Genomic DNA, 13,470 nt, shown 5'->3' on the forward strand with positions numbered 1-13,470 from the left:
TTTAATGGTTCAGCATTCCTAAAAGCAGTGCGGTAATTGTGAGTTAGCCTGTGTGCTTCAGACCTGGTGGAGCTGATAAAGCAGCCCCAGCAGTGTATGAGCCAGTGGCGGATGCTTTCGTGCCTCCACTGTTACATTCCTGAGCAGAGGGTAATTTATGCAGGCATTTATCTGAGCTGCATGGCATGGCTCTGAGGATAGAGACACAAGGCAGGGAGCTGCACCAAGCCAGCATTGATTTCACAGATTGATAGGTAATGCAGGATGCTTGCGTGTAATCTAATTTAGTCAGCCGAGTACATACCTTATAGCCCGGTCCTAGCTGATGAATTGCAAATATCTGTGCCGGATTGAGCGCTTCACTGAACACGTAGATGGCCCCTAGCTGTCCACAGAACACTCTGTTAGCGTCCGCTGTCTCCGAAGACCCCAGGAAACATTTATCATAGCTCTGCAACAGGGACACAGAGAGGAAGAGGCCATGGCCTCGACTCAGGCTAGGTGGGAGGGAGGAATGGCATCCAAACGTCCAAGACACTTGAGTAGCAGGTCAGTTAAGACAGAAATGTACATGAATACCAGTGTGCATGATAAAGATGAGGCATGGTGGCTAGTCTCCCACCCTGGGGGCATTCTGAACCAGTTTGCACAAGAGAAAACCAAGCCTGAAAGAGTAGGGCTTCATATTAATTACCCTCTAGTGCAAAAAGAGCTCTGCGCATGTATTTAATATTTACAGTTATGTCCGTTTTCTGCATAAGCCAGGACTAAAGTAAACTTTCTATGACATCAACTTACAAATCCTGACACTCAGATTTGACTGTACACGCTGTTAATCAGCACCCCGTCCTGGTGAGGGAGATGAAGGCTGTGAAGTTTGTGTGTTTGATCTGATTGGAGGCTCTTACTTTGGTGGTGGATGTCCACAACCATCTTTCTCTAACTTTGCAGATGTAACTTCTTCTCCACTCCCCATTCTCTATTAATCTCAAGGAGAAATGTGTTTTCAAATTGAAGCTTTAAAATAAAGTGCATGCCCCCAAGAGAAATGTACGCCAACATGGTGAAAACTAATTTGTGTTATTGATCACTGCTGGAGAACGTTTAATCTTAGTGTTTAAATCTCTGGAGGATAATTAAACAGTGGTAAACATCAACATCAGAGGAGGCAAAAAAAACACATAGGAAGTGTTAGCCATAGGTTCCTTACGTCATTTGTGTTGACGTGCCATGCCATGTCGCCATAGGAGACCAGCTGTCCGTTGACATAGCAGCGGATCTCGCTGTTCCTCCAGCGGTTGTAGATGTGAACGATGCTGACCATGTACCACTAGGGGAGTCAAAACGATTGACATCAAACTCACAGCAATTACATTGAAATCGTTCATCGTTTTTATACAAGCTGTGATAAAAGTTTGTTATGAGATTTTCCTAGGGACAGGATCTGTTGGATCTCTCTGCTTTCCTTTCAGATGCAGACCAGAGCTGGTTTAAAGCAAAACCACCAGCCTGCCAGCACCTTTGGAACTTATTCCAGCCGACCATTGATATTAGACCTGTGGAGTGACTGAGGAGTTGTCTAAACACGGACACAATAGTCCCAGCTAGACCAGGACAAGATAGTCCCAGCTAGACCAGGACAAGATAGTCCCATCTAGACCAGAGCAGACCCAACTAGACCAGGACAAGATAGTCCCAGCTAGACCAGGACAAGATAGTCCCAGCTAGACCAGAGTAGACCCAGCTACACCAGAGTAGACCCAGCTAGACCAGAGTAGACCCAGCTAGACCAGGGCAAGACAGACTAGTAGGGAGGAATAATAACACTGATCAGTTATCCTGTAGGGAACATTCTGTAACAGTGTCTTCTGAGTAATCTCCCAGGCTAAAGAGAGAGAAGTAATCGGAAGCCTGCTATGCATGCGAAGCAGAGGTTAGCCCTCAACAGGATAACACACTAGTTTGCAAGCAGGTTTTGTGTTGCCATTGTTTTTTTCTGTGGCGCTTCTCCTCTCACTCTATTGATATGCAGAACCAGACCTGCTGCTGGCCGGCGATACAGGACGCAGCAGATCAGGCAAAGACCCAGAACCACTCCAGCCATAAAAGCAAACACAATATGCTAAGCCCCACCATGTGAATAGGGTTCCTCAATGCTGTCTATTGTATTTGCATTTGGAGTCTCATAACACAAGCTTGTGAGGGTGTCCTTCTCAATCCTATGATACTGTAGCTGTGTACTCACATACTGCATGGAGTACTGTAGCTGTGCACTCACATACGGCATGGAGTAGAAAACAGTATTATAGTCAATTGGACAGTTTGCAAACTGCTTGGCAACAATAATAATAAAAAAAGATTAAATCACCTCTTTTAATTCAAATCCAGACTATTTAGATCAGTGTGAACCCTCAGTTTTAATGAAGCTCCCAAGCAGTTAATCACTAGATACAGATTGATCAGATACAATGAGGTGTCCCTTACTGTCCACCAGACTACTGTCTCCCTAGAGGAACACAGCTGGACAAAAGGCTCTACTGTGAAATGGGAGCAGCATGTGTTGGATTACAGTACGTCAGTAATAAAAGTGTCTGGCACTCTAATTAAAGGAGTGAGTTATTTTTCCAAAACGGAAGCTAGCTAGTTTTAGTTAGCTTCCGTTACCTAGCAACCTAGCATAATACTCGTAGCAATGCTACTACCTGCTAGTGTTACTTGTTAGCCTCCTAATTGTACATTTTGAAGCCATACTATAGCGTTTGTCATATAGTTTTTGTCTATCGGAAAATAGTCGGTTGGAATGTTCAGAATCACATATGTGTGACGCTACTCCTTAACGGGTTAAATACTGGAGGGAGGGGCTTCATTTGGACAGATGTTTGTCACAAAAGTTGTGACTTTTAACTGCAAACCCTCTTTTAAACTTATCTCCAGTAACACTGTGATTAACAAACACAGCAGCACACTTACCTTCCTTGGCTGAAAGTCATATTTCACGCAGTGCTGGAAACCTTTGCCTTTAGACTTGAGCGATGTCACAATCAAGCAGTTGCCAACAAAATGTGCAGAGTACCCAATTCCTTTGCTTGTGCGAAAGCTGTAAATGGGGAGTAAGTCAAAATATGTATTCATTTGTCAGCAAGAAAGCATGTATATATCTAAAGTACATTTAGTTGAGTGTGTATACGAGGATTATGATTGGCAAGCCTAACTTGCCCACAGTCTCAGTACTTAAGACGTTAATACATCTTTAAGTGGCTTTGGATATTTTCATTCCCTTATGTAACTACGCTCATTCAAATTTGAACATAATTGAAGAGCAATTAGATGCAAACTGGATGCATACTGAAACACGAGTTGAAGCAAAAACTACTGATAAACCGAAAACTGTCAAAATGGACCATAAAAAAGTCAATTAAAAGAAGGCTCTAATGTGAGTCACATTGGAGTCTGTCCTCTACCTTTATCTCACACAACAACCTGCTCTTACACACATCAACCCCCACTTACACACCCATCCACTCGTACACACCAACCCACTCAACAGCTCGCTATATATTCTGAACTCTGGTGGACAAGCGCTTTACACAGATGCCCACCCACTATCTGCCCACACTCTGTGCTACCCTCTTCAAAGACTCCCTAGCAGGATCGAGTGAAACAAAACATTAGCTGCTTTAACTGTGCTGATCAAGACTCGGACTTGGGAAAATGGATGTTAGCAGGGCTACAGGGAGATAAGATGCTGTCCCAGACCTGGGGGACCACAGCAGTCAGATAGCTGTGCTGTCAGGGGACCCGTGGTCATTACTCTCTCTCTCTCTCTCTCTCTCTCTCTCTCTCTCTCTCTCTCTCTCTCTCTCTCTCTCTCTCTCTCTCTCTCTCTCTCTCTCTCTCTCTCTCTCTCTCTCTCTCTCTCTCTCTCTCTCTCTCTCTCTCTCTCTCTCTCTCTCTCTCTCTCTCTCTCTCTCTCTCTCTCTCTCTCTCTCTCTCTCTCTCTCTCTCTCTCTCTCTCTCTCTCTCTCTCTCTCTCTCTTTGCAGTAGAATGAAGAAGCCTGCAGACTCTTGCAGGCAGCCAGATCGAGCAGCATCCTCTGTAGGCCTTGCTGCTTTCATGTGCCTCCCTACGGCTCCTCAGCACTGCACAACCAGGATTAACACAGCAAATCAAGCCTGTTTTGTAACTACCTAACAATGTGAGCGCTGTGGCACATGAATTTCCAATGTGAACTAATAGCACTTGAATACAAATCACTTGGTTTGGCTTGAACCAGTCGGCTTGGTTTGATACAAAAAGTAGGTCCTTCTCTGGGGATATAAGCTTGACAGCCAACACAAACCATGACGTCCTCACAGTTGGGAAATGATTGTTTCTGACTAATTAATGATCACTTTTTTCCCGCTGGTTATCTATCCCACTCCAGTTTCAACTTTCACACACATCTTTGTTGTTCTGTCATTCCCACCCACTTTATCCCTCCACCTACCCTTCCTCCTCCCCTGCTTGTCTCTCGGGGACTCGCTTCCTTATAGCCTGCACAGCGGGCCATAAACACTGCACTTCTGGGCTATTGATCTAATCTAATTACCCACAAGCCTGGACGTGGGCTCTGTATGTCAAACAATAAAAACTACATTAATCCTTGTTTTCATGGAGCCTCCCCCAAATGATCCTGCTCTGATACTGTCTACACCAGCCAGCACAGTCATGCCCAAAATATAATAGAATAACGTATATCCATGTTTCCTACTCACCAGTAAAGATATGGTTTGTCTTTATCTACGTTGATGTTGTTTATAGGGTCCATCTGGAACCATGTGTTGAGAGTAAACCCGTTTTGATAAGGCCACTTAGCTATAGGAGGCAGAGCAATGGCCTGAATAGGAAAAAAACACACATTTGGTGGTTACTGTATTTTTTTAAGAAATATCATGAACAGTCAGCTGTAAGTGGTGTCAAGTTAACCAGTAATGAATATCGTATGGCTGTAATCACACAACTGGAAGCTAAGAATTCTAGCACATTGTCAATTTGGAATTCACATTCCACTATTCATAGAATCACTTATAGTTTGTAATAACTTTTCACCGCGGCTCGAATTCTATTCATTATCTGAGTGGATGATAGGTCTACTACCTCAAAGGCAGCCAAGGCCAGAGCAGGTAGAAGACTGAGGCAGACTTACCGCTGCACTGCGACCAGGGAAGCTGAAGAAGGTGTCCGGGCCATGTCTCTGGGGCATCTGGTTCAGCACTGCCAGCAGCTTGACTGCATGCTTTGGCTGAGGGAGAAGAGGAGATGGAGACCACGTGTCCGAATTGTTCATCAAACACAAAAAGAGAGGATTCTAAAACACAAGACAAAAAAATCCCTTTAAAAACAGGTCTCGCGACATCTCCCCACCTCTGCCCGTCAATACACTGTCTGCGAACTCTCCCCTTATGGCCGCATTTCGATAGCAGTGCGAGACGAAACAGATGAGAGTCTTGGTGAGTCTGGGGGGGCAGACAGGTTCCCTGTCACAGCCGGGCTGTCCCCTCATCCTGCCCAACACACACCCTCCGGTCCCTGCCATCACTCACCCACACGCCCCCCTCTCCTCGCAGCATGCTGAAGAGCAGTTTCAGCTCCTTCACTGTGATGCTGTAGCTGGCCAGCACGCCCAGCAGATCCACCAACAGATCTACAGCAACATGGAGGTTGGTACAACAAGAAGTCGTTGAAGAGTAACATATAATACAGTAAACGTCCGCCTTCATTGATTGTGATGTTTAGGTAGGACGGTGTTCTAGGACTGCGAAGGATTCCCTCATGTAAAATGGAAGAGAGCTGTCTTTATTTGATTAGCTATCTACACAAGAGTAAGGTGTTATATATGTATACCATATAAGGACTATTATACCATAATTTTAACCCATTAAAACAGAACATAGTAGGGGAATACTTAGAGGCAAAGCATACAGTAACGCTTATTTCCACAGCGGAGAAGAGAAGAGCAGAATGATATCGTTATATTTCATCTCAAAGGGAATTGAATATGATAAGTTCTATACAATCTAAACCGCCATTCAATTTCATAATAAAACACACCATGACTGATGAGATTTTTCCTTCACTTTATAGGACACAATCATACAGCAGCTCTTTGGTCACGCAGCCGTCTAATGGCTAATGCTCTGGGTATTTGATATTTGTCATGAACAAACTGCCTTCTGCTACAGCCAAATATTTCAAATCTTGGCACATCTGTCCAGGGAACCTTCTGCCATTCTGCACCCCAGTTCATTTGTTTTTGTGCAGAGATCAGTCACTTCGTCTTGGTTCCACCTTTTTTGGATGCAATTGTGCCATGAATACCACTTCTGACTAGACTTCTCCAGACAGTAGATGGATGTACCAGAGTCTCTCTAGTTTATGCCAATACCGACCTGATGGAACTGCTGGATGTCTTCCATTTGCGAAGGGAAGTAAGTATGATTGTTAGATGATGAGAGTCTTTCATCTGCTGCACGACCACTGCATTTACGGTCCTCAACACTGCTCGTTGGTTTGTGCCTCTTCAAAAGAGCTTGGACAGCACAACTGGAACCCCCTGTCTGCCTTGAAATGTTTGCCTGGGCGAGACCTTGTTAATACAGTATAACTAGATTCTTTCTTTCTTTGCAATGTGTCAATTGATAAAGAATAAACTATTAACATTTCTAATTTTGAAAGCATTCTTACTTTACATAATTTGTACTCAACTGCCTAAAACCTGTCAACAAGTTAAGTGGATGGCACAATAGCAATGACCATGAGATGATATTCCAGTGAGGTCTACGGGTTCAAAACCTCTGCCCTAATCTTATTTATCTTTCTTAATCCAGATGAATTTCAATTATGTTTAAAACATCAACTTAATACACACAGTACTGTACTGTGCAGTCTTGTTAAGCACCTGGCTAGGTAACAAGGTTTGTGACTGGGTTATCACACTGACTCAATATTCAGTCCAGTTGAGTGGAACAAGTCATAGTTATCACTGGAGGAGATTACAAAACAAATGCTACATTTGAATTCTGATGCATAAAAGCCAGTGAAAGAAAAAAAAAGTGAAAACACATTAAAGTGTGACACATTCCCTTTCAGTTTAAAAAAACCCTGCTGACTCATACTACATGGCTGTTGCCTAACATTCTCCATTGATGTACAGAAAAGAGCACAAAAGGAATACTGAAGGAAAGTGTAGCTGTAGCTGACATTGGCCTGATATTCCCAAGGACAAGCCTCCCACCATACCTGCGATCATGTCGTTCACAGAGTTCATCATGAGCAGCACGCTCTGGATCAGGCCCACCTCTGTGCTGGTCTGAAGGTTACGGACACTCTTCCGCAGGATGGCCGTGAACATGCTCCAGATCTCAGCCTGGCAGGTGACATCACAGGGCTCCAGCAGCTCCACCATACAACCAATGCTCTCTGCTTCCTGGATGATGAAGTTCATCTCCAGGTCAAACTCCCCACCCACCAGCTGCAGGTTCACAGCAGAGGAGAGGGATCGGGTGAGGGGATGGGGAAGAGGTGGTGGGAGAGGAAAAGTGGAGAGAAGGAGAGAGAGATAAAAAGAAATTCAAGCATTTTCTTCAGATTGGCAAAGCTCTATGATAATGAGATTGCATTGCTAAGCATCCCTGAAAATCGCGTGCACTAAAGCCAAATATTAAATCAGATGTCGGCTTGAAAGCGGAGATAAAGTAAGTGCCTACAAACGCTTCACTGTTTTGAGTCACACCCAAGTTACAATGCCCCAAAAAAGCAAACAACAAGTGATTACGCTATACGAGAAGCTCCTCAAGCATGGAACTGGCCCTTAAGGCATTGAACAGCACAAATAGAGGCAGGTCATCCTGACTGAAGATTGTCAGGGCCACTGGAGGGCAGGCCAAAAACCTCCATGGAATGCAGTAGCCTGATTAGTTCAAAAGCTGTTTCACAAACAGTGCCATGGGATGGTGCTGAGTGATGGTGAGCGACTGTTTTGGTTATATTGGCTCTGTGCTTGTTGTCAGGATTTGAAGTGACCCAAAACGTTCAAATAAACACTAAGACTGTGAAGAAAAGGGCAGTATCAAAGTTAACATGTCAAACAGCACACAAGCTGGGAAAAAGATGTGTTCATATAACCTTCTCTGGCTTCGACCCAGACAAGGACTGCAGATATCTGTAGACCGCACAGCCACAATGTTCAGTGAGCCAATAACAAATGATTACGCGGGGCTCCACATCTTTTAAGCTTATGAGGTGAGGAGAGAGTAATGTGCAGTCTGAAGCGGATCAGCGCCCAGGCTGTGGAGACCAGCGCCATAAAACCACAGCATGCACTAACAAGTCCTTTACTAAATATAGAAGCCATGATAACAGTGATGCAAAGGGAACCGACTGCCATAGTCCTCATCTCCTTCATTGCCTCTTCTCTATCTACCTAACCCTGCAGATCTCCTTCTCTCCCAACCACCACTTTCTTACTTCTTGTCATTCCCCAAAACATCAGAGAAAGATGAAACACAAATGCTCCTGTAGGCTTACATTCCAACCCTGCTCCTAGAGATCTGCCCTCATACAGGTTTACACTCCAACCCCAGGTAACAAACACGACTCAGCTTGTCAATCAGCTAATTAATCCTACAAGAGGGTAGCACTTCAGGAACAGGGTTGGAGTGTAAACCAATGGCGGGAGGGTTTTTTTCTCCAGGAACATGGTTTGACAGGGTTTGGAGATTTTCATTTCACCTCCCTGGTATGTCTTTACTAAGCAGTGCCTGCACTGTCTGTGGCATGTGATGGCATCTCCTAGCGTTAGTTATTATCCCCACCATTAACAAGCTGTTGAACAAATGAGGTGAATCATTGAAGTGTTAAAAGACCATCTCATTATTCAACACAAAACTAGTCTATGTCCCTAGCAGTGCTTAAACTGGACTCCACTGCCTACTTTATAAGACGATACGATATCCAGTTTTCATCTCACCATGTCTGTGGATTTCAAATGCATGTGTAATTTTGTTTTTCTAGGAAGTTTTTAATGTGGCCTAGTTGAATACCTTTCCATCTAAATGTGGGCCGACTGCAGTGGAGCACAGGAGATGTGGGCCGAATGCGGTGGAGCACAGGAGATGTGGGCCGACTGCAGTGGAGCACAGGAGATGTGGGCCGACTGCAGTGGAGCACAGGAGATGTGGGCCGACTGCAGTGGAGCACAGGAGATGTGGGCCGACTGCAGTGGAGCACAGGAGATGTGGGCCGACTGCAGTGGAGCACAGGAGATGTGGGCCGACTGGGATCTTCCATCCCTCCTGTCCTCCTATTAATCTCTTTTTTCACAGGCTGCCAGATAGGCACTGTTTGGAGGAGGAGTTTAATGAGATATTCCCAGTAATTTATACCATTGTGCTACAAGTGGTGAATGAAAACAGCAAATCACAGATTACACTAAGATCACCACAGCAAGAAGGAAGCTATCATTGGTTTAGAGTAATCACTACCCATTATGAATACCACTTCAGCCATCTCACTTAGGCCATATAATCAATGGTAACAACTTAATGACATATAACTGTTTTTCTGTGTATATTAAATTAAACAGTTTGTGTGGTCTTCCCATGTCACGAATGCATTAGATGTGAAGGCTGGATGTTTTGGATTCGCTTGGCCTAAGGGCAGAACTTAGAAATACATACTACTTCAGTAGGCTAATATTTGCCAATCAGTCTATGTTCTGCATGTTCTATTTGACATCCTGTTAGGCCACTGTCTCGTAAGAGACAGCACCCATAAAATGATTCAGATATGGCATCGCTTTTGGTGCACTGCACTAATGCAATCGTTTAGATGTTATACTTGTACTCTCGTCGATATATTATTCCTGTTGTTCATTTCAGCTGAGAAGTAGATATTTTGCAATGTGCATGGTACAGAGTATTCCTTAACTCTGATCAACAAAATACAGTTTTTACTGCTGGACTTTCTTTGAGCACTATTTGCATGTCACTCTGGATGTGTTTCTGCTAAAAGCATAAATATTGTTTAGTACAAACTGTACTGCATGTCTGCTTGCACAGTATGATATTGTAAAAAAAAAACTCTACAAAAGGCCAAAGCCATAATGCCAAAAATATTGTACAAGATAATTTCTGCAGTGAAATATTATCAAATGTAAATTATGTCCATTGCACATTGGCAACTAACAACGATCAATAACCAAATGATTCCTCTAGAGACCACAGAGATAAAATCTGTCTCGATAAGAAAAATTGTGTTTTATTCTCCACAATCGCATCTCTAGGACATTTCTCAGATTGATTCAAAGAGAGAGAAGCACTGCAAACTAAACATTTTCCTACTACTTTAATTTGAACAAACCAAGAATATAGATGGATATTTCTGAGGCTGATTCTCTGTATGCCAGTGCCAGACTATTCAGACTACACATGCAATATTGTATACAGGTGTACCCTGCCTGGAAAGAACAGAAGGTAACTGAAGTTTCTAAGTAGACAGCCCAGTAAACTACTGAGGCTCCCTAAGGCACCAAGCGTGGACTTTGGAGAGCAGAGCAATGGGAGCACATGGATTACATAAATGGCAGATCTTGGCAAGTCTGCAGCAATGGAAATAGATTCTGTGTGAGCTGAGGATGGGATGCTCTCTTACATCTCCAGTCTCAGCACAGTGATGAGCATCAAACAAAGCAGGCCCAGTCTGAAGCCTCCCCCCAGGGCTGGAAGTGAATCAAGGCTGATCTGGAGTTCTGGCAGGAGGTGGCTTGTCATTCAGGGGGTCTAGTGTCAGCTTAAGCACTATCAGTCCCTGTACACTCTGCCACAATTTGCATGTTAAGGGGAACGTGGTATTTACAATAGTATACGAATGCAAAGAGATTTCAAATGGCCTCCATGTAAAATAGGAATTCTGTTTTCTATACAGCATCAAAGACGTGCAAATGTAAAGTAAATGTGTGTACAGTACCATGTGACACACGTACTGACACTGTTAGGACAGAAGTGGCTGAGGAGAAAATTAAACTGCCAACAATGTTTGCCTTTCAAATTATGAAAGTATCTGCATTGGGACTTTAATCTTGGGGTTGCAGACAGGAGAAAAGATAGCCTATTTCTTTACTCCCCAGAGAGGAGCAGACCTACCTCCTGTGGAATTACCTAATCATATTATTTCAATTAAGGATTTAGTTAGGGATTATAGAAAGAAATACAAAAGGTTATCACAGTAGCTAGAGTGCAAAATTGAAATGAGCAAAGTACAGTAGAGACAAGTCATAATCTTCAGTGGTTGTTGTCCATATAAAGGCAAAGTAATACAGAGCATTTTTTATTATCATTTACATTTAAATTTTTTAAAAATCGATTTCCTTAATTGTTATCTTATACACAGCACAACTGTGAGCATGCCTGTCATTCCATTTGATTATGATTTACAGCCACATTCTTGAGAGAGACTGAATTTCAGGGTACAAGCCCCTCCCCCACAACCCGATAGGAAAATCATTGTGTCCTCAGACACTGATTACAGTACACACTGTCTAAATTCAGTTTCAGCCCATTGCAGATGGGTAACATTGTTGTAAGAGAGAAGTTTCTGGAGGTTGAAGGTGTTTAGTGTGTTAAGGGTTAGGTGTGTAGGGTAGGGTGGTGATGATGTTACATGGAGGAGCCCAACACTGCTGAGAGCTTAGCAGAAATACCTGCGTGGTTAGACCATTCATGATGCATGTGTCTGAATCTGAGAAATTGTTGTCCATCATAAAATAATTTCAAAATCTGTGACACCAAAATAATACAGGTGAAAGCAAATGACCGTGTTTATTCTAACATGAATTTCAGTGGTGTCTTCCAAGTCATGGCATCCTTTACCACAGACTGCAAGGCTGGGAATTAGCATGGCTGCATGTGAGCTCTGAAGACTTCCTCCAATCTCCGCTCTTCTGAATAGGCTGGGCTAGAGACTAACCGTCGCCATGGTGACAGGCAGCAGAGATTGGACTTGAGACGGTTTCCAAGGCAAGCCAACACTGGCCACTAAATTGGGTGAAAATAGAAGTGATGTCCTATTTACAGTGGTGCTGGTTATGGTGAACTGTGCCGAAGCTCCCCCTGGAGAGCAGGGAGGAACTGAGGTGAAGAACAGCCTTCCCATCATTTAATATGAATATTGTGAGAAGTGAAACAAGTCTAAAGAAACATGTTCAAGCCCATCGTACCTCCTAGACCCATTACCTGTTTAGTGTTGGGATTCCTCTGCTCTATCTGGCTAGCCAAGGCCTTAACCATGGAGTCAACATTGGGGGGGGCGAATGACATTTTTTATGATAATTTCGGACAGCATGCATGGTTGCATGTCGTAGGGTAGCGCATTTATATTTTTATATCAATATATTGGGGGGGACATTTTGACCAGATTTGAAATATGATTACGGCCTTGTGGCTAGCTAGCACACCTACAAAGCACTGTACAATCAAACAATGTACAGTTGTTATGACATCCACAATACATTCTGAAGAGAAGCTATTCTCTCATGTTACTATCCGGTCAGCTGTAACCATTATAACCAGGAACTATCACGCTAGCTGTAACCAGTTCACCTTCACTGTAGCCAGTGGTCTATAACCAATAATCTAAACTACAGAGTAAAGTAATGCTGGTTGTGTAAACAATTATTTCACTGTAACTTTGTTAGAACTTCGTTAGATACTTGTTGTAATAAGGTACAGCGGCCGTGTTATACCTGGAAGATTTTGTTTACTGTTGTTTGTATAGACAGAATGTAAACAGGAAGTCAAAAACAATCGAGTATGTTTGATTCAGTTTGAAGAGCTTAGTTTAAGCTTGCCAGTAAGCACCCAGAGAAATAAGGACAATGTGATAGGAATTACAGGCTAACTCCCATCATGTGACTAGACTGTGATTGAGCAACAGGAGAACAACAGTCTGGATAGATACATCAGGTGCCATGTCTGTCGGACTGGTAGAGATTTGTGCATCTCTCTTCTTCAATGCAACTCCCAACAATGCGTGAAAGATCAACCCAAGCTGTCTCTGCAGTGATGTCGATGGTGTAACATACAGTACAGGTGTTTGAGAATAATACTCCTTCAACTATACATCTCTTGTATTAAATATAAGAATATTATATTATTCTAAGAATAATTGGCAGGCTTCCCAGCATGCAGTATCATTTTCATTAACACCTGCCTCAGCCCAATTACACACCTCATAGGGGGCAGCTTGGAGATGTGTGTGTGAGAGTGTGTGTGAGAGTGCATGTAAGAGTATGTGTGAGGCTCTAATGCTCCCCAGGCTACTGACAAGGGACTCATACCTACAATGTGTTGTGTGGGATTAGAGCAGGATGTCTGTCAGTACAATCACAGGATTACACAGCATTTATGTTAGAAATGCTGTGTAATCTGCTAGG

The 13,470-nt window shown here is 43.3% G+C and overlaps 1 protein-coding gene across 3 annotated transcripts in view; it reads right to left on the bottom strand.

Annotated features, from left to right (window-relative positions):
* Window positions 1–13,470, bottom strand: part of nbeab (neurobeachin b) — a 144,461-nt gene that overhangs the window by 113,988 nt on the left and 17,003 nt on the right. For all 3 annotated transcript variants that reach the window (XM_062472279.1, XM_062472278.1, XM_062472277.1), the window contains exons 2-8: window positions 7,281–7,512; window positions 5,585–5,685; window positions 5,188–5,283; window positions 4,757–4,878; window positions 2,971–3,097; window positions 1,211–1,330; window positions 305–451 (exon numbers count right to left, since the gene is read on the bottom strand). In XM_062472279.1, the coding sequence (XP_062328263.1) occupies window positions 305–451; window positions 1,211–1,330; window positions 2,971–3,097; window positions 4,757–4,878; window positions 5,188–5,283; window positions 5,585–5,685; window positions 7,281–7,512 (945 nt within the window). The remainder of the gene's footprint in view (window positions 1–304; window positions 452–1,210; window positions 1,331–2,970; window positions 3,098–4,756; window positions 4,879–5,187; window positions 5,284–5,584; window positions 5,686–7,280; window positions 7,513–13,470) is intronic.

The sequence above is a fragment of the Osmerus eperlanus genome, chromosome 11, assembly GCF_963692335.1.
Source record: "Osmerus eperlanus chromosome 11, fOsmEpe2.1, whole genome shotgun sequence".
In the NCBI taxonomy this organism is placed as follows: Eukaryota; Metazoa; Chordata; class Actinopteri; order Osmeriformes; family Osmeridae; genus Osmerus; species Osmerus eperlanus.